The sequence below is a fragment of the Crocodylus porosus genome, unplaced genomic scaffold, assembly GCF_001723895.1.
Source record: "Crocodylus porosus isolate Cpor-Errol unplaced genomic scaffold, CroPor_comp1, whole genome shotgun sequence".
Lineage (NCBI taxonomy): Eukaryota > Metazoa > Chordata > Crocodylia > Crocodylidae > Crocodylus > Crocodylus porosus.
This window is the reverse complement of record NW_017728907.1, coordinates 20,106,614-20,125,667: the sequence shown is the minus strand read 5'-3', so window position 1 is coordinate 20,125,667 and position 19,054 is coordinate 20,106,614. Positions and strand designations below refer to the sequence as shown.

Genomic DNA, 19,054 nt, shown 5'->3' with positions numbered 1-19,054 from the left:
CAGGTGTGGGGATGCTAAGTCAGAAATTTAATGCCAAGAGGTTAAAGTGCTCTTCATATAGGTGGGTCTGGGTTTGACCAAGATCCTGAGTGCAAATCTAGAAAACTGCGGGTGCCCAATTTTGGTTTTTTGGATTCTGAAACTAATAAGAGGAGTCCCCAGTGGATGAAAGGATGTGCTAATGTAACATGGTCGTGGTCTCCTTCTAAAGTAGGTAGGGCAGGGACAGGCAATTATTTCGGGCCGAGGGCTGCTTACTGAGTTTTGGCAAGCCATTGAGGGCCACATGACAGGCAGCCAGGGGCAGATAAATATTAATTATCTAAATTTCTAGGGGCCCTGCGGGCTGGATAGCATGGCCTGGCAAGTCGTATCTGGCCCATGGGCCACATTTTGCCCATCCCTGAGGTAGGGGGGGCAGTGCTCTGATCTTAGGCAACTCAGCCCAGGACTTCCAGTTAAAGATGGTCTGTAGCTTTTGACTGTATGGGGAGAGTTTTGTCCAAGACTGCCCCCACCTGGGACACTTATAGGAAAAGCTAGTCTATTTTCTTCCCAGCGTGACAGGAACACTAAGAAATGGGGCAACATGCCCACAGCAGAGGAATTGCAGCATGACCCAGATAACAGAATTCCATCAATATTACTGTAGCCCCAGGCACAGAAGGGAGGGACAAGAAAAACTAAACACTCTTAACTACCATACAGGCTTACGAGGCATAGAATTAAAAGCTCTAGCAGAATTGTGCATGACCTAGCTGAAAGTGCAGTAACTTTAGACATACGATCTGAGGATGGAAGCTCTGAACTGCAGAAGCAGAAATCAAATATAAGCCCAGTGCACACCCCCATCCCTGCAAAAGAATGCAGACTTGGCGTACAAGAAACCCAAGACTGTAGTGTAGTTGAGATTTCAAGACAAGGTTTAGGTGAGTCAGGATAAGGGCCACCATGGCTCACAACAAAAATCTTGGGTTGGGGGTGGAGAAAAGTTTCCAAGTTAGGATTTGGGAGATCTGCCTTAGCCCTAGAAATATGGTCATAGCAGCACATCGCAGCATTATGCATCTCTCAAGCACCAGTTCTCCTGTTTCTGTAAGGTGTACTGTCTGTCTGGATGTCTGGAATATGAAAAGGAGTCTGATCAAACTCTTGGTTCAGCACAGGATACAAAAACCAGAAAAGCACAAGAGATGCCTCACTATCCAGCCCTCCCACAGCCCTTCAGGGACAGTGGGAAGAAGCAGTTATGTTAATTGTTAACTCAAATGGTGTCTTATTTTCTATGCACTAGCTTCAAATTATGGTGATTTACCCTAAAAGGGCCTGTTTTACCCTTTTTTTTAAAGCCAGTTCATCCAAAGGCAGGGTAGAACTGTAGTCTGCAGACCTGGTGTTTGCTAAAGAGGGTCTTCAAACCAGATCAGCAAGAGCAGGTTGGACCACCCTCTCAGCAATGGCTCTTATGTGATTTGTGATAGGGTTACCTGAAGTAACTTTCAAACTGAGATTTCCTAGTGTCATTTGGTCCAAAGGGACAACACCACTCATAGCCCGAGCTCAGAAAGGAGAGAAGCCTGAGCTTCTCTGAGCAAGGAGACAGCTAGAACTCTCCTGTTTCTCACAATTCTCTACAGCTTTGTACCCCTTGCCCCAAACACCATCCCTATAATGGTTTCAGTGAATAACTCAGAGGAGCTCATGGTGATGGTTAAGGCTTTTGGATCCCTGAAGAAAAATAAGCCATGACTGCCCAACTGGGCACCACCATATTTTTGCAGCGCCAAGGCCAAAGACCATCGAGCTGCCAGAAACATTCCAGAAATCTGCCAGCTGCACCCACTGCTATAGCAACACTGCTGAAGAGTCAGGTGCCTCCCTGTTTCTTCAGATAAAAATACCCAGAAGGAACTATCAGTACGTGACCTGAAGTGCCTACCCCAAGCCCCTTCCCCAGTGGCCTCAGCTGCTCCCCAAATTCAGGCCTCATGCCACAGGAAAACCAGGGCGGCCCTTGCGGGACCTCAACCGCATGCGGAAGAAGGTGTACATGCCCAGCAGGCACACGGAGGAGAGGCAGTACAGGATGATGCACAGGCTGACATCCAGGCGGGAAAACCCCAGTCCCAGCACACGGAACCACTGGCTCTTCCTTAGACTGTCACTTCCCTCCTCCTCCAGGGCACCAACGAGCTGCTTGGAGTCCAGCCCTCGTCGCCTCAGGCGCTCCCATGCAGCCACATAGTCAAAGGCTTGGTGGCCATCATCATCTGCCATCAGCAGCGGTATGGTGTCCCTCTTGCTCAGCCGCCGTTTTCTGCTGGCTGCCAAGGCTGCTTCCTTCAGGGCTTTGCTCTTGAAATGCTGCTCACTGAAGGAGTCCAGGTCCACAATGTCCTCCTCCAGCTCCTTCACCCTGGGGTTCATCCTGATGATGCTCGGCCTATGCAGCTCCCGTCTCTCCAGAATACCCACTTCCCTCTCCATCATCACTCCGTCTGGCTCCTCTGCTCTCCTTTCTTCTGCTTCTTCCTCTTCTTCTATATCTTCTTCCCTCCTGTTCTCTCCTCTCTCTTTCCTCTGCATGTCTGTTCTTCCATCACCTATAACCTTCTCTCCATCTCCCACCTCCACCTCCCGGCTCTGCCTTGCCAATAGGATTCTCTCAGGCTCTGTGTAATCGAAGTAGATATTGGCTGGTGAGTAATGGATCTTGAGGAAGCGCAGCACAGTTGGCTCATTCCACACGTGTTGTCCACTGACCTCGTTGTGGCAGGAGGGGCACATGTCTGGGGGGGGCCACTGCATCTTGGGGAATTTGGGGTCCTCCGTTAGGTCACCTGAACAAATCAAAGCAAATAAAGGTGTCAGGCACACTCCCAGAAGATTCTGCTGCAGCAGCGTGGCTTAGCACAGTAGGCAGAGCATTTACACTCCTGGCAGGAGATAGGCAATCTCAGAGAGGTGGCCCCTCTGCTGGCCTACTCAACCCCCACTGCATCAGAGCCCTGCAGCCCTAGTTCATCTCTCTGCTTTGCTACAGCCAGGCCCCATTCACACCACGCAGTGCAGGACGTGCTCCATTGGGGACCAAGTGACCCTGACTGGAAACTCATCCCCTTTTCCCCTCTCCAGTCATTTGCAGCAGCAGCTCCTCTTAATATGCCTTTCAGGACTGTAGCCTCCAACAATGCCAAGAACTGAGCTTCAGTTCTGGAGCTGATTTCACTGGAGACTTTCTGTCCAGAGACCCCTCCTTGCCCTCATCGACTAGTACAGGCACTCTTCACTACTTTAAAGAGAAACCAGGGGAAGATCTCACAGTGGCTTCATAAAAATTCAGCAAGCTCTTCCCTTTCCCTACCACCCTACCAGACAGTCCCTCTTTCATTTAGTCATGTGGTCACACTGCTTGGGTCACTGGGTGAACTGTGTGCAGAGGGGAAATAAATGAATTCTGGGACTTTGGCCACCCACCGTGACAGGGCCGTGGTGGGGGAGGGAAGGCCACATTGACAAGAAGAAAGTCATTTGTTCATTTATCCCCAGGGCCAGGACACTAGTCTTCTCCCCCTTCAGCTGTCAGTAGCTTTTGTCCCCTACTCCTCCCTATACCGGACTCAAGAGGCACGTGGGAGGAGGGGGAGGGGGAGCGTCTGTGCGTCTGGGCAGGAGGAGAAGGGGAAGTTAAATGAAGCATTTGGAGAGATGTCTCAGGTCCAGGGTCCGCCCAGGGCACGTGTCATCTTTTAAATTGTCCTGTGGGAAGCCAGATAAGATTTAACTCCATCTCTGGGGCGGTCCCGGTCTCAGAGCAGCCAGCTGCTTGTTCCCTTAACCTCAGGGGCCTGTGATCTCCACCCTCTCCTTGCCAACCTCTTTCTAGATTGCAGAGTTAACCTTTAGATGCTCACTAAGGGCTACTCACTCACTGCAGGCCTTGATTAACAAAATTTCAGCTTGCTGGGGAGGGGCATGAAGGCACACTGCTTGGATTCAGGCTTTCCCCTTATCCCCAGCATTGCTTCCCAAGTGATTTGCAGCCTGCCAAGTGGTAACTAGAAGAGGAAAGATCTCCCTGCACTATGGTGGAAGGGAGGATCTGTGTCACCAAACAGCTGTACTGACAGCCACTTCTTCAAGTATTAACGGGCATCTGTGAAAGGTTCACTTTAAACCCAAGCCTTGCAGCTTGGCTGTTCATGTGACCCTGATCCCCATCCCTCCTTCAGACAGGACTGGGCGGTCTGGACCCTTCTTATCAGGGATCGGGAAAAATCCCCTGTGCTCCCCATGCCTCTCCCAAGCTGTTGCCAATACCAGTGGCAGGACCGTTACCTGCCAGCCGTGCGTTGGCCCGGTTGTGTCTCGACCAAAGCCACAGGATGGCTTCATCCAGGCTCTTCACTTGGTTCATGGACTCTGCTGCCATGGCTTCAAAGTGCTCCGAGCAGGTCCGGCAGCCAAAGAAGTAACGGATGTAGCCTCTCATAGCACCAAGGACCTCTAACGGCTCTGGTGGAGGAGACAAGATAGCCCTGTCAGTGCAGCATGCAGGGCTGGGGATACCCAATGTCTCAGAGGGATGCGGTGCCACTGCATATACCTTACTATCCAAACAGCCACCAAGCTACCTTGGATCCTACAGAGCACGATCTACAACCCCTTTAATTTCCTCCTGGCAGCCTGCCAGCTCTCTGAAGTTACGTGCATTCAGGAGACTAAACCCCTCCAGCGCAGGCAGCCTTGGGTACACTAACCCATCTAAAAGGTCTATGTGGGGCAAAGCCAGGGGCCAACCAAACGAGCAAGCTTTTCTTGGCACTTGGGACCCCTGTCTGGGCCAGAAGCCAAAGATGGAACAAGTTTTACAGTAATTCCTGCAGCTACAAAATTCCCTCCTCTTGACCAACACAGCCATCTCAATGTAGCCATTCCAGATTGCCATCTAATTCCAGACCTAACTAGGCCTCCTAGAGAAAATGTTCAATTCTGACAACTCTGCCTCTGCTGGAATATGCCTCATCTGCCCCCAAAAGCTAAGGGCATTCTAAGCCCTTTTGACTTGAGGAGAATTTGGGCCTGCTTATGACAGGATAGTTTCCCCACCCCTTTCTGTATTGGCACAACAGCTGTTATATTTAAACTGGGTACACAGGCAGGGTATGTCTTTACCTGCAGCCCACGCTTTGTACTTTGATGCCTGCACTGTCAGTAGGTGGAATAAGATCCAGAGAGAACAGGGATATCCTCGGAAGTGAGACTTACTGCCCTGGCATCCTACCCATGTCATAGTATGCGTCAGTATTGCCGGTTTTGGAGCCTGATGGGGAAAAACAGACAGATGATTTTGCTGGAACAACCCCAGGGATAAACCAGGAGATAAAGGGAGGCAACAGAAGAAGGCTGAACTCCAGTGAGACCACAGACACACATGCCATCCCCTCATCCCCCAGCAGGGCTGATTGGAAACATTCTCCAAGTGCCTTACTTTTTTTTTATTCTTCAAGGCTTCCTCTAAGGCACTGCAGGAAATATTTGATTCTTTCTGGTTCTTCAGCCAGGTGTCCAGAGAGACCAGGAAGTTCTTGACATAGGGACGTCCAGGAAAGTACTGCAGGCAAAAACAAAAACAAGAAAACAAAGAAGGAAGTATGATGAAGGACAACAGCCTCAACCCTGGTTGCGACTGAGGTGAGCACAGATATAGTGGAGACCCTTGACTTTGCTTCTAGGAAAGTCTGAAGGAGTCAGATCTTCGGGGAGTAACATAACAGATATCTTCCTGCAGCAACTAACTCAGTTTCCTAGCAATATCCTGCTGTGCCCTAGTGCTCTCTGCAAACCTCCTTCAGACAAAAGTGGAGAGCAGAGTGAGACACTGCTTGGGAGAAACTCGCAGCTATGCCAATCCCAGGCAATCCCAGGATGGGAACGGTAACAGAACGCTGGCTGTGGGAGAGCTCACAGCTACCTGAGGCCCAGGTCTCCCCAGCTGGTTATGAAGGGACCCTTCGGTCATGATTCAAGCAGCTAATGTTGGGAGGGCTTTTCATTTGTATTCAAAATGCTGCCCACGCAAACAAGTCAGTCCTGCAGGCCAAGAGCCAAGATCCAAATCTCAATCGTAGCTCCAAATAGTCTCTGAGGAACACAGAAAGCTACTTTGACAATAAGTCAACTCAAATCCGATTAGTATCAGCACTTTAAAACCACAAGCACTCCAGGGACAGGAGAAGCGAGCGACATGCACACAATCAGGAAGAGAGACCCATATCACAGAGAGGCAGACACACGGAGACAGGCAGGGCTGAAGGACAAAAACAGCAGGCGAGCAAATAGGAGAAGAATGAATGAAAGAAGAGAGGAAAAGAGTGTTGGGATATCACTCATCTGTTCTACGTGGACACCCTGTTATGCTATACAAGGGAAACACAGGCAAATGGACTTAATCCACCCAGGGGGATGGCCATTAATTTCCAACCCTGACATTTCTGTTGGAAAACTGCAACCATCCTCCCGTCCTCTCTAAAGGTACTGTAAGGGTGGAAACAAACATCACCTTTGTGCCACCATAAACATTTTCACGGCAGTACAAAGGCCAAGCATACAGATGTCCATGACCCTTGTCGTAACACAAGTGCCTAGAATTTGTGGCCAGAATGTAGGCGGCAGTCATTTGTACCGCTATTTTGCAGCAGATGTGTGTCTGCTTTAAGGCAGGAGAGTGCAGCAAGCCTGAAGCTGCTCTCCAGCCACCCCAGGCAGGCATTCCAGGGTTTCAGGAGCCCGATCCTGCGTGCTCTGGAAATTCCCATTGGATTATCTGGTGCCACATCTCTGCAGTATCCTCTGGAGTTTCCCTAACTGCAGAGGCACAGCAGCAGGTTCCCCAGGCGTACCTCTGCCAGCCAGGCAACCTGAGGTTCCCTCATTTGTAGAGATGTGCCATGCCCTAAGTGTTCTCCCACAGTATTGGGCCCCAGCCACTCCCAGGAGTGGCAGAGGCCTGACCCTGAGGGACAATAGGCAATGTCCATTTCACCCAACGAAGAGTTAGGACACATTCTGGCACAGTTGAGCCGCTTCATTTGGCAACATCTGTTTAGGATGCTGGAGATGTTATTAATACTTTAATACTACAAAATTAATACTTCCCCCCACACCAGGACATCCTTGGTTTAAATGTCTCCTGGAACAGCAATAGTTATAGCTGATGAACACAGAAGAGAAGGCAAATTCTTTGGACTAAAGCAGATTAAGTTGCTCTAGGTGGCTAGACAGACAAGGTTCTTTGGGTGAATCTGATATATTTTATTAAACCAACTTAAATAGTTGGAAAACAATTTTTAAGCAAGCTTTTGGGTTCAAAGGTGGCTAGAACATTGCAATCCTGGTGGCACTGCTCCGTCTAGTGGCCAGTGTCTGAAACACCACTATTCAATGCTCAGCACCAGCTATTTCCAAACTAAGAACAGGTTGGTATCAATGTTGATACTGAGAGAGTAGCACAGGAGGGAGGCTGCAAAGCCACCATTCTTGCCCTCAGCAGCAGCTCACAATCTATGAACTTTGCTGGGAGACAGGAGATGGGTGAGCTGGACTCTTTGTGCTATTTCAGTCTCGAATCCTCTGTTGCCTGTCTCTGAAAACAGTAGCTGACATTGCTACTGCTGTTAGACACCATCACAGGCATTTCTCAATACAGACTGCTCCTTTCATAGTCACGCCCTCCTCACAGCTCTTCAAATGCATCTTTTCCTGACCTGCAGCACCCCTAGCTAGTCAGCCCTAGTGCTTTTACACGCAGAGCCTGCCAGCTTCATCTGTTAGTAATGGTCCAGTCTGGTAATGTGCAAAAGGAACTAAGGTCGAAGCTGAGAACCTAAGACTCACTGCACTCATGACTTATATTTAGGCTCAAAAGATTTTAAGGCTGCAAGTGACAGTTATAATAACTTACTTAGACCTCCTGTGAAACCAGGCAGAAAGTCTCACCCAGTAATTTCTGCAACAGGTCCAGAACTTCAATGTGAGCTACAGCATCCCTTCTAAAGAGCTATCTTGTCTTGATGACATGTCTGCAAACCTCAGAGATTCTACCTTACTCTAGCTAAGTTATTCCAATGGTGCCACACTGTAATGCAGCGGTCGGCAAACTTTAGAAGCTGTAGGCTGGAAAATCCTGGCTTCAGTCCAATGCAGGCCAGGGGGCTTCAGCAGCACATTAGTGGCAAAGGTCTTTGTTTGTAGGCCAGGCAGCTGGGAAGCTGTAGTCATGGTGCTGCCACTTCCCCCCACCCCCCATCCCTGGTTACAATGGGGATATAACTTCCAGCCAGTGAGTAGCTGAGCTGGAGATAGGCAGCTGAAAGCTGCATCCTACACTGTCACCACTTCTCCCTCTCCACACCATCACCTCCTGACTGTGGCATGGGTGCAGCTTCCAGATGCTTAGCCTTGGTGTGGATACAAACCCCTTCAGCTCTGTGGACTAACCCCCAATCAAATGTTAAACACCTGCACCATATTTCTAGGCTGAGTGTGCCCAGCATCTGCTTCTGACACTGGGATTCACAAGCATATAGTCTGTGCTAGATTTAAGAACCCTTTACTATCAGGAATTTCTTGCTGATCTTTTAAACCACTGCCAGGTCACCTCTTAACCTGCTCTTGACTATATTATATAGACCAGATTTCTTAAATCTCTCACTACAAAGTCATGTTTTCTAGAACCTTAAAGCATTTTTGAAGCTCTTCTTAGAGCTTCTTCCAAGCTTTTCAGGCCCAGACACAAGCCTCTAAAGAAAACAGGATAATAGGCCACCCCAAAGGCACTTCTATGGATACCAGGATGTTTCTAAAAGATTGATCAGCAGTCACTTTATATCACAGTTAAATAGCTCCTTATGGGCAGTAAAGGGGGCGGAGTGGGGGAAAAGGTAAAGGGAGGGAACCTTGATCCAGTGAAAGAGGATTTGAAAGGACTTAGTGTCTTGTGAAACAAAAAATCATGGAAGTCAGGGCCGGGGAGAGTCAAAATGTTTCAAAGTGACTGGCTATGGTTGGGGATTATGTAGGAGACTGTAGACAGCTGCCAGGTCTTCCATATACCATAGTTAAGAAGAGGTGTTCCCAACACTTCAAAGGCTGCCGAGCACAGAAAGCACTGCTTGGTAACTCTCTGATATAGCCAGTTCATATGCAGAAGCAGAGACAGGAGCAGGAAACTGGAGGAAACATATTGCATTGTGGTAGAGGTGGGAGACGCATCATTGCCACAGGGACTTCACTTTGTGGTAGTTCGAAGGAGGTGGTTGTAGTGAATTCTCAAGTATGGCAATGTGAGGTTTCAAAGGTGTGGTTTATAAGACGGGTTGGTATGACTGATTAGTCCAGGTTTGGGAGGAGGGAGGTTTCATTCTCAGCTCAGTGGATGATCCATTCCTAGTTCCTGAAATATTTAGACTAAGGACCATCCACAGTTGCTAAAGCAGGTTCACACGTGACCATAATTCAAATGCGTTTGTTATAGTCTGGCTAGGGTACAGATATATTTAAAGCACAGAGGAAGGAAAGGTTGCTAAATCAGGTCAGAATGTAATATTTAGAAACAGGCTGAGCCCTCCTCCTTGGCCAACCAAACCAGGAAACACTGATTTATCTGGAACCCTACTCAACCAGCCTGTGAGGGGACAAGTGTATGTTCACTTGCTAGACTACCTCTTCTCTAATCTGATATGATGGGGCAGTCTAGCAATTGCCATGATAACAGTAAGACAATTGTCAAATGTCCCATTTCTTACATCAGGAACACAAGGCTTTTACTACTGGGATGAAGAGGTAACTGGACCATCCAGCCATCTGAAGACTAGCTTAGCGCTCACCTTGGCCAGCACTGTCACATAGTGTTTCAGGGCTGCCAGCCGCTCTCCCTCTAGGACAGAGAACCTCTCTGTCTCTCCCCTCAGGGAATAGTGTAATGCAGATTCCAGGTCAGCCATGTAGAGCTTGGAGCTGGAAAGAAAAAGCAACATGTTAATTTAGCAAGCCTGCCTATAGGAAGAGCACTGTTTCACTCTGCCCTGGCAAAAAGCCTCGGCCATTTCCCCAAGACTTCTCCCTGCAAGAAAAAGCCACTTTACAAACTTGAGTCCTAATCCTTTGTCTCATGAGAAGAAGGAAGAGTCCAGTTACAATTTGCAGTCTATCATCACCCTCAGGGCTGGAGCCTGTACTACCTTGGTTGGACATGCACATTGCTGGGGTTATTTGACCCTAGCAGTCTTTGCTGCCCAGAGCAGGGGTACTGGGCCCAATGATCTCATGAGGTCCGTTCCAGCCTTAAACATCTGTGAATGCTACAGACTTGCCAATAATTCAGCTGAAAATTCTTCTATTACAATGAAAAGCTAAGCACTATTATACAGATTACGCCAAGTGTGCACTAAAAGTACCATCCCACATCATAACACTATTTTACTAAAGCGACATTTGCACAGTAATATTAGGAATAAACATTGAACAGCACTCAAAGCCATGGCTAAGCTGCCTGGGAGTCTCCAGAGGCATGGCGGTGTTATTCCACGAGTTGCTATTAATAGCAAAGAACCCTTCTCTTTTAGTTTCTTTTACCTGTTACATTTCCATTTATATCATCTAATTCTGGGGTGGTAGTCTCCCAGAAATGATTCAGAACCTAGGCTGCAGATGTCCATGCTTCATTCAGGGGCACCATACTAACCGTGCCAAGACAGAACTGGCCATCAACCTAATCTCTATATTCCTTTCACCCTCTCTTCCAAGGATATCTTGCTTTTCCATCCTAAAAGAGGAGCCTTCTAGGCCCTTAATTATACACCACTGTTGTTCTTAAAACTTGGTGGTGCCCAAGGGCCTCATACATTATCACCTTCCTTTCCTTGTACATAACACAAATTCTATCCCCTACATAAACCACATTACATTTCTAATTTTTAAAAAAATAAAAGCACACCCTTTGAATTGCATTCTAATTACCTAGCTGGATGCCAGATCCTACAAACTCCTTTCAGCTTCCAGAGGACATCATCACTCATCTCTCCCTGACAGTGATTCTCATCCAGGGTGCCATGGCATCCTTTCAAGGGAGTGCTGTAGGATGCCATGCAGTGTTAGCATCTGTTGCGTGTACAAATATGATTCAGAAGATAAACCCAGAGGTTTCAAATGGGAATTCATCGTTTTAAAAGCATTCTGACCTGTCATGGTCTTTTTGAGTTCTTTGCAACAGAAGAATTGCTCTATTATTTTTCTGAATTAAAAAAAAGTGAAAATTAAGAACTGACATTTTTTGATGGTGCCTTGTGCTTAACAAGGCTGAGAACCACTGATTTACAGGTATGATGATTAGCCTCTGGTGCCAGGACCCAACGGTTCTGATCTCTGTTTTGCATGGGGAGAAGAGTCATAATAGTTTTGTTCCTAAAGGCTTCTCAGATTGGCATAATTATGCTAGGAGAGCCCTCTAGTGGACAAAGGCACATGGCACTAGAAAAGGGTTGTTTTTTTCTGCCAGTTTAGCTACACAGCCTCTTGAACTCAGCAAGCTAAGCTGACAAAGCCCTTCTTCTGTTGGTACAGCTGTATCCAGACAGGGCAGAGGAAGGGGGCTGCTGCTGTTGCCATGCTGGCTACAGGATGCTATATTTCACACCACTAGTTGACATAGCTCTGCCAGGAAAACTTTGTTGTGTAAACTAAGCCTCAGACAGCTCCCCAGTCCTGCCAATGGGGCTGCTCCTTACAGCAAAGCCATCAGCAGAGGATACCTTTCAGATCCATGGAAAAAAGCATGCAAGTAATGAAGTGGGCAGAATCAGATACAGGATCCCCTCAGTGACCTTTCTACAATAATACCTAAGGAGGAGAGATGCTCCCCTCCGAGCAGAAGGGCTGGGAGGCAACTTCATCTTCAGCTGCTGGCAAGGCTGGGAGCCCAGGGTGGTAAGGGAAGGGCTGTGGGGAGAAGCAGCACTGGGAATGACCACACCTCTTCCAGCCAGAGGTGACTCACACAACTCTAAATCACATACTCTAAGCCTTTTAAAAAGGCACTTGCACATACACTTCAGCAATGAAACTAGCACATTCTCTACTCTATTATTTACACAAAGGCACGTCACCTCTGCCCAACCATGTTCTGATCACATGCTCGGTCTCTGGCCTCCCATGTGTGTGGGACATCACATCCAGCAGCTCCCAGCCCCTCTGAATTACCAAAAGTAGTTAAAAATTCAAATCCCCAACTCATACTGACACCTGTTTAATGACAACACTCTCAAAACCATGTTCTTCACTGCTATCTATTACCCTTACATGTCATAAAAAGTGACCCCTGTGGTCCTTTCCTAATAGCCCTGCTGGAAGATGCATTTTTTTTCCTCTGGTTCCACTCAGCAGTGTAAACTAGATAACTGTGGACTGCCCTGAAGATCAACTGATCTCAGCCCTGTTGAACACAGGTGCACGTTCTGAGAGCAAGGTCCAGAGCTAGAAACACCTTTAATAAAGAATGCCCTAATTCCAGCACCCTCCCTCTCAAACTTGGGGAATGTTAACACCACCCCTTCACAACTGCAGGTGGAACAGGGAAGAGAACCAGGTCCAATACAGCCAGGGCTTGAGGCTGACACAGCCAGTCAACATTTTTGTACAAAGTAGTCAGTGCAGGCTCTTGGAGTACAATTGCTCCCTACATGTTTGACTTGAACACAGATTTCAACACGTGAATAGTCTTAAGGTGCAGCCCCCTGTGGAGCATGGGCAAGGAACGGAACCAGCAGGAGTGGTAGAGCCTTTTGCGTCAGGTACAGATGGAAAGGGGCATGCACTGCTGAAGCAATTGTTGACCAAGCCTCCAAGAGCTACTGAGTAGGCCTGTGCGAAGTGGCTAGTATTCGCTTTGGATTCGGATTTGGCTGATTCAGGGGATGATGATTTGATTCAGTGATTTGAATCGCTATCCTGAATTGATTCGGCCGAATCAGCCAGGCCCATTCCCTGCCCACTCTCCCAGCCTGGCAATGGATGCCCTGCCTGCCCCAGGTCCGGGCACTTGGGGAAAAAAAAAAAAAGGCCCCGCTCACCGGGTGCTGCCAGGTGGGGGGAGTGATCCCCGCTGCCCCCCACTGAATGGGTGCCTCTGCATGAGCTCCCTGACCACCTCCCCCAGCTGTCCCAGCCCCCAGCACAGGTGCCCCACTCGCTGCAGCTCCGGCCCTTTACAAAAAACCCCCAAAAACCCTGAACTTGCCAGTTCCTGCCCAGCAGGGACTGATCCCTGCTGCCCCGTGTCACATGGGGGGCTCTGCACGAGCCCCACAAAGCCCCAAGGCTGCTACAGGAGCTGGTGAGTCCTGGGTTTTTTTTCCTTTTTTTCTTTTTCTTAAAGGGCCGGAGCTGGGGCAGGTGGGGGGCTTGTGAGCCCCCCATGCAGCATGGGGGAGCAGGGATTGCCCCCTGCCTGTCAGCACCCAGTGAGTGGGCCTTTTTTTTTTTTTTTAAAAAAAAGCACCCGGGAGTTGGGGCAGGCAGGGCAGGGCAGCCATGGGGGGGGCTGGGAGAGTGGGCAGGGGATGGGGCCTGGCAGGGGTCCCCACGATCCCCTCCCCCTTCTCCAGCCTCTCCTTCCCTGCCCCTACTTACCAGCTCCAAGTCTGGCTCCAGTTCCCTGTTGCAGTGGGTGGGGAATGCCTGAATCATGAGAGCTCCCCAAATCTTTCAGAGAGCTTCAAATCGATTCAGACCTTTTTACTGGTGCCCTGATTTGATTTGCATTTGGAGATTTGGCCACTGACTCAGGCCGAATCTCCTCCAAATTGAATCAGCACCCAAAGCTTTGTACAGCTCTACTACTCACCCCAATCCACCTCAACTGCAAAAGGTTCCTTCAGACAATGAGACCAATCAGCCCTACACCACTTCTTGCCCCAGCCTTATTCTCAGGGCATATCATCATTTCACCACGGTGAAGCCACCCCTCTTCAACTTGTCATATTGAATGTAATAGTTTGAATGCTTGTAATAAATACCCATTAGCCAGTTTAGAAAAAAGGCAAGGTTCATCTTCTTATCTAGACTCATTGTTTGTTTTTGCCTATGTGCTGAAAGTCTCTTGAATTTTAACTTGAGAGGCTTTTAATAAAGTTAACTTAAAAACGACCCTAAAGCAAACATTCTGAGAGATCAAAACCTAGGGGCTTTTGAAAGGGGGTTGAGAAGAGAGGTCACTGCAGTGGTGTGGAAAATCTCCCAAAGAAACTGAATAGTCAGCAGACAAATTCCATTGCAGAAGACAAACAGAAAGCCCAGCAGAAATCTGTTAAGTAAGATCCGAGCCCAAATTTAGAAGTAGTGACAGGTTTGGGTAGGAGGGGCCCAAGATAGCAACTCATCCAATAAAAACTATAACCTACAGTCCCAATTTGGAGGTAACCTCACTTGCAGAACACCCAAGGAAGAATCGCAAGTGTAGGCCAGATCAGACTGATCACCTGAACCACCCTCTCCGTGAACAAGAACTCCCATTCACCCTGAAGCTGCAGAGCGCCCGAGTGGGAAGGGGACTTGTTCCTATCACTGCTGAGACCAACCCTAAAACCATAACTAAAGAATGAAAGTATATCTGGGGATCTGGTTTCTTGGAATTCTGGGATTGTAAGTATACCATGAGAAATAACCTTTACTTGTAACTGTAGTTGTTTTTGAAATACTAATTCTTACAGCATTGTTTGGGAAGGATTTCTTAAAGCTAAACAGTGTTATACGTGTAGCAAACAATTTTATTTTAAAATTCCGTCGTCTCAATTAAGTGTGCAATCATTGTGAAATTATGCAATCAACCAAATACTCCCCCAGCCAGGCACATCAAATGAATCAGTAAATTGTGTGGGATCTTTCTCTATTCCATAACTCACTAGAGACACAACTGCCCATCCCTCAGCTGTCCTTGGCTCCCTGGGTTGCTGGTCTCTGGGACACATGAATATTTCACAGCGCCACACTAAACAGCAAGCTTCTGCTTTCTGCCACAAAGCTAGAAGCACAACACATCCCCTGTGTGTGTGTGGAGGGAAGTGTCTGAACAGACAAGAGTGGGAAGGGGAGTCTCTTACCTGTCTGCATGTCTTACAGGGGCAGGGGTTGTTGTGTTTTCTGTGCTTGGCAGCAGTGTCAGCTTATAAGAGCCTCGTGTGACCCCAGGCACCCTCCTCAGGAAGTAGGTGTAGAAAGATCGAGCCTCCATCTGCCTGTTAAAGATGCAGAAGTAAAAGTGTAAGATACCCCTTTTCTGTTTCAACAGGCAGCAAGTCCCCTTTTAACTATTTGAGGTGCTGCACACTGAGGGACAAGGGTAGACTTCTTTCAGTGTGAGAAGCCTTCACACAGGCTAACACATGCTATGGCCCTCAGTGCCCATCCTTGCCACATGCATCCATAGGACCCAGCACGCTACATTCTCCTTGTGGGGAAGAGAAGGTGACTTGCCAGTCACATGCTCCCTCCACATCCTGTGCTGGAACTGGCCTCACTTGAATCTGAGGTTTGTTAACTCACCTCTCCAGTTGATAGGGCTTTGAAAGAGGAAGGAAAATAAAGGTATGCCGGGAAAACAGGGTAACAAAGCTGCCTTCTCTCAGCAGATTTCTAGTCTATCTGGTTTGGTATTGCTGCCTCTGGCAATAGCCATCCACCAGCACCCTATTGCCTCCTACACTTCCTCCCACTTCCATGTCCTGCCCATAATTCCCTCCCACTTTGCTTCTCTCACCCATCTCCACATCCATCTTTTTGCATGAGGAATAATCCTATCCAGCTGCCCAAGAGATGGGGCATGGCTGAGTATGTGCAGGAGGCATCCCAAGTGAGTTAGACATGAGTAAGGGCACAGCTCTTCTCTGCTTGGGCGGCTCCAGCTTACACAGCTGCTTCCCCTGCTCCACCCTCTACTCCCCAGTCTCTTCTCACTATAGGGAAAGTGCCAAGTGCTTCCTAGAGCTCTCTGGTAGAAATGGCAAAAGGTGACTAGGAAACATTTTAAATGTTCTCCCCTTCTCAGACGGGGCCAGCAGTGCAGCCCTCCTCCCAGCATACTGCAGAGAAGCAGGAAGAAGCTCAAGACAAGCTACAGTGTGGACCCAGCTCCCCTCAAGGGCACCCCTTCTTCTGTTCTTTGGGACAACTCCTACTTGGTTTTGAAGGGGTCAGTTTTACCCCCCTCAAATTAGCACCACCCTTTTTATCCAACGGGTTGAGGTCCAACACACACAGAGACTGGTACAGAGGAAACTCATCCCTGCCCACTAACCACCACCAATGCCTGCCTGGGCACTCAAGGTCCTGCGGAGGGTTGGGGGAATCTCTTGGACTGCTTGGCAAGGTCAGGGGATCAGGAGGTAGTACTCCTCATAAAATCCACCCAAGATGAACAAAACTGTCAGGCAGCACAAGTTGCAGCAGCCTGAATGCTCAGGGGAGCTGACAATGAGAAGCCAGCACTTTTCCACTCTGCTTTCACCGCCTGATGTTTGTCTGCAAGCAGATGGTGGAGAGACGGCTTCGTCACAAGCAATTTTCCCCTCCACCAGCTTCACGGCAAGGAAACAATGACTGAGCTCTTTGGCAAAGCTGGCATCGTCAAGAGCACCCCTCCCCCACTTCTACTTTGTCATCCCATCCCTCCCTCTCCCCTCCCCACTAGGAGGCACAGCATGACTGAAGCATACAAATTCCACATTTCCCACCAGGGAAACCTGGCCTGCTGTCTGGTGGCAGGGCAAGATGGCACCATGCCCTCCCCTGCGCCTTTCCTTAGGAAGCCACAGGTGCCTTTGTGCCGTCTTGCCCCACCACACTCTTTCCTGAACTGCAGAACTGATATCAATCATCCATTGAGGGTATGAAGGCACCATCTGGCTGCTATTTTATGTGCCATTCAGGAGCAGGAATTCACTTGAGGAGCCGAGTGCCAGTCCCATTGTTCTCTGCCACTGTTTCAGAACCAGCCATTGTCTGCTTCCTAATGAACTTTTTTGCAATTAGAAAATCAAGGGGGAGGAGTGGAAAGGCTGGGCTAGATGGAGAGAGGGTCAGGCACAACTTGATTCCCTGCCAGGTTTACATGTGCACTGTTATTCATCAGCCTACAAAACACCTGCAGCTGGAGTAAGTTTAGAGGATCCTTCAAGCAATTTGTGGCTGAACTGGGAGGATGAGAGAAACAGAGAAGGGAAAATTCAGTCACAAGAGCAGCCAAGAACAGAAGAGAACAGGTTCTGGGCAATCACTTGGGTAACAGTAGTCTGTACTCACTTCAGTCCCAGTAGGGTTAGATAAGCCCAGCAACATCCTATCTTTACAATTCACATAAGAAAACATCCTACAGAGTTTGAGAGAAGGATGTCCTTTTCCTCCACAGAGGATTTCAAACCAGCTGACATAGCTCTTGGGAAAGGACAGGATTAGCTACTACATTCTGTAAAGCAGCTTTAAAAGATCTCATAGAAAGGTATGGCAACTTTTACAGACCCTTTGTGGATATTATCATCCAGACTGTATTCAAGGATCCTGGATGTCACCCACGAAGGCCAGGATTTACACTCCCTGTGCCCAACACAGGTAATCTGTTCATCAACCCAATAGTGCCAGGATTCAAATTCCCATGTCTCGGTACAGAGTGAGTTGCCTGCTATTGTCAGGATTCAGCCTGCTTTACACATGCTAACAACAGAGCCTATTTACAGCCTCGGAACCAGCAGGCAAGGACTCACACAGAGATACGCGAGAAGAAGCCATTGCTGACAAGCAGGTAGGCAGAAGGGAAGGTGGTTACGCTGTACTTTTTCACCAGCTCCTCCTCGCTACTCAGGACTCTCCGGACAGCAATGTTCTCGTATTGCTGCATGTCCAGGATCACCTGCAATGCAAAATGTTCCCAGGTTTGTCCCACAGACAGAACATCCCAGGGACCAGACCCATTAAAGCAGTTTTCTTCTGTGGAAAGAGCTGACCCTAGGGAGTACAGTAGGAAGCTCATAGCTCCTTCAGGCCAGCAGCCCTTGTACAACCCTTCACATCCTCCAGACAGAGTCTAAATGTTATGTGACCCCTAACAGCTCTGAGAAGTAGAAAAGCATTAACCCTCATTGGAGCCACACAGGGAATAAATTACTAGCCCAAATTGGATGCAGACAGGGGTTCAAAGCCCAGACACTTCTGGTTCCTAACCCAGGGCTCAGTCATCGTTGGAAAACTTGCAGCTACCTAGGTCTTTGACTCTTACAGCTGCAGCAAATGGCATGTGATACCTATGGAAACTGTAATGGTCATAAAGAAGGGCCCCACACTAATGTTATGCATCAATATCTGTCCAACTCTCCAGAGGTGCCAGGTGTGGAAAAAGAACTTGCTTCTCTGCTCATCCTATGTTGATGAAAGCTCTTTAGGAAAGGAACTGTCTTCTTTTTCCTTATGCAGAGGGTACCAAGCACAAGGTGGACCCCCTAGGGGATACAGAAACACAGACATTGCAGGAAAAACAAAGTACAAGAGCCATCACCTCTCTACCCACAAAGGAGTCATTCTTCTCAAAGATCAGGGCCAGGTACGTGACATTGTTTCGCTGAAAGAATCCACGAAGCTCCCCTGTGCTGCAAGGGAAAGCAAAGCAACGTGACGAGTCATAACTAACACAGGAACATTCCCTTTTTGCAAGAACTGGGCAGCTCAGAAAGAGCTCCTTCTGTGACAGGATGCTCCCTGCCGGCACCCAGAAGCTGTTCAAAGAGTTGTGTGTTTTTCCTTCTCACATGAAGGGAGCTGAGCCCTTAATCCAGCTAGATTTGTCGCAGAGGTAGGTGGCCAGGATCAGCTTTGCTTATCTAACATGTACTTCACATTGATTTTTCTGGCATGATTTTCTGCTTCAATTCAGTGGTTCCACAAGAACTTGTCAGGATCAGCCAAGAAAGCAGCTGGGAATGAGACTATTTAGTCAAGGCCTTGAAGCTAGGCT

At 48.4% G+C, this 19,054-nt stretch overlaps 1 protein-coding gene across 1 annotated transcript in view; it reads right to left on the bottom strand.

Moving 5' to 3' along the window:
* Window positions 1-338: 338 nt before the first annotated feature.
* Window positions 339-19,054, bottom strand: part of LOC109306960 (sulfhydryl oxidase 1-like) — a 48,966-nt gene continuing 30,250 nt past the window's right edge. The window contains exons 6-13 of the mRNA XM_019530585.1: window positions 18,599-18,689; window positions 17,811-17,956; window positions 15,156-15,290; window positions 9,888-10,017; window positions 5,492-5,614; window positions 5,176-5,323; window positions 4,339-4,515; window positions 339-2,840 (exon numbers count right to left, since the gene is read on the bottom strand). Of these exons, the coding sequence (XP_019386130.1) occupies window positions 1,987-2,840; window positions 4,339-4,515; window positions 5,176-5,323; window positions 5,492-5,614; window positions 9,888-10,017; window positions 15,156-15,290; window positions 17,811-17,956; window positions 18,599-18,689 (1,804 nt within the window). The 3' untranslated portion in view covers window positions 339-1,986. The remainder of the gene's footprint in view (window positions 2,841-4,338; window positions 4,516-5,175; window positions 5,324-5,491; window positions 5,615-9,887; window positions 10,018-15,155; window positions 15,291-17,810; window positions 17,957-18,598; window positions 18,690-19,054) is intronic.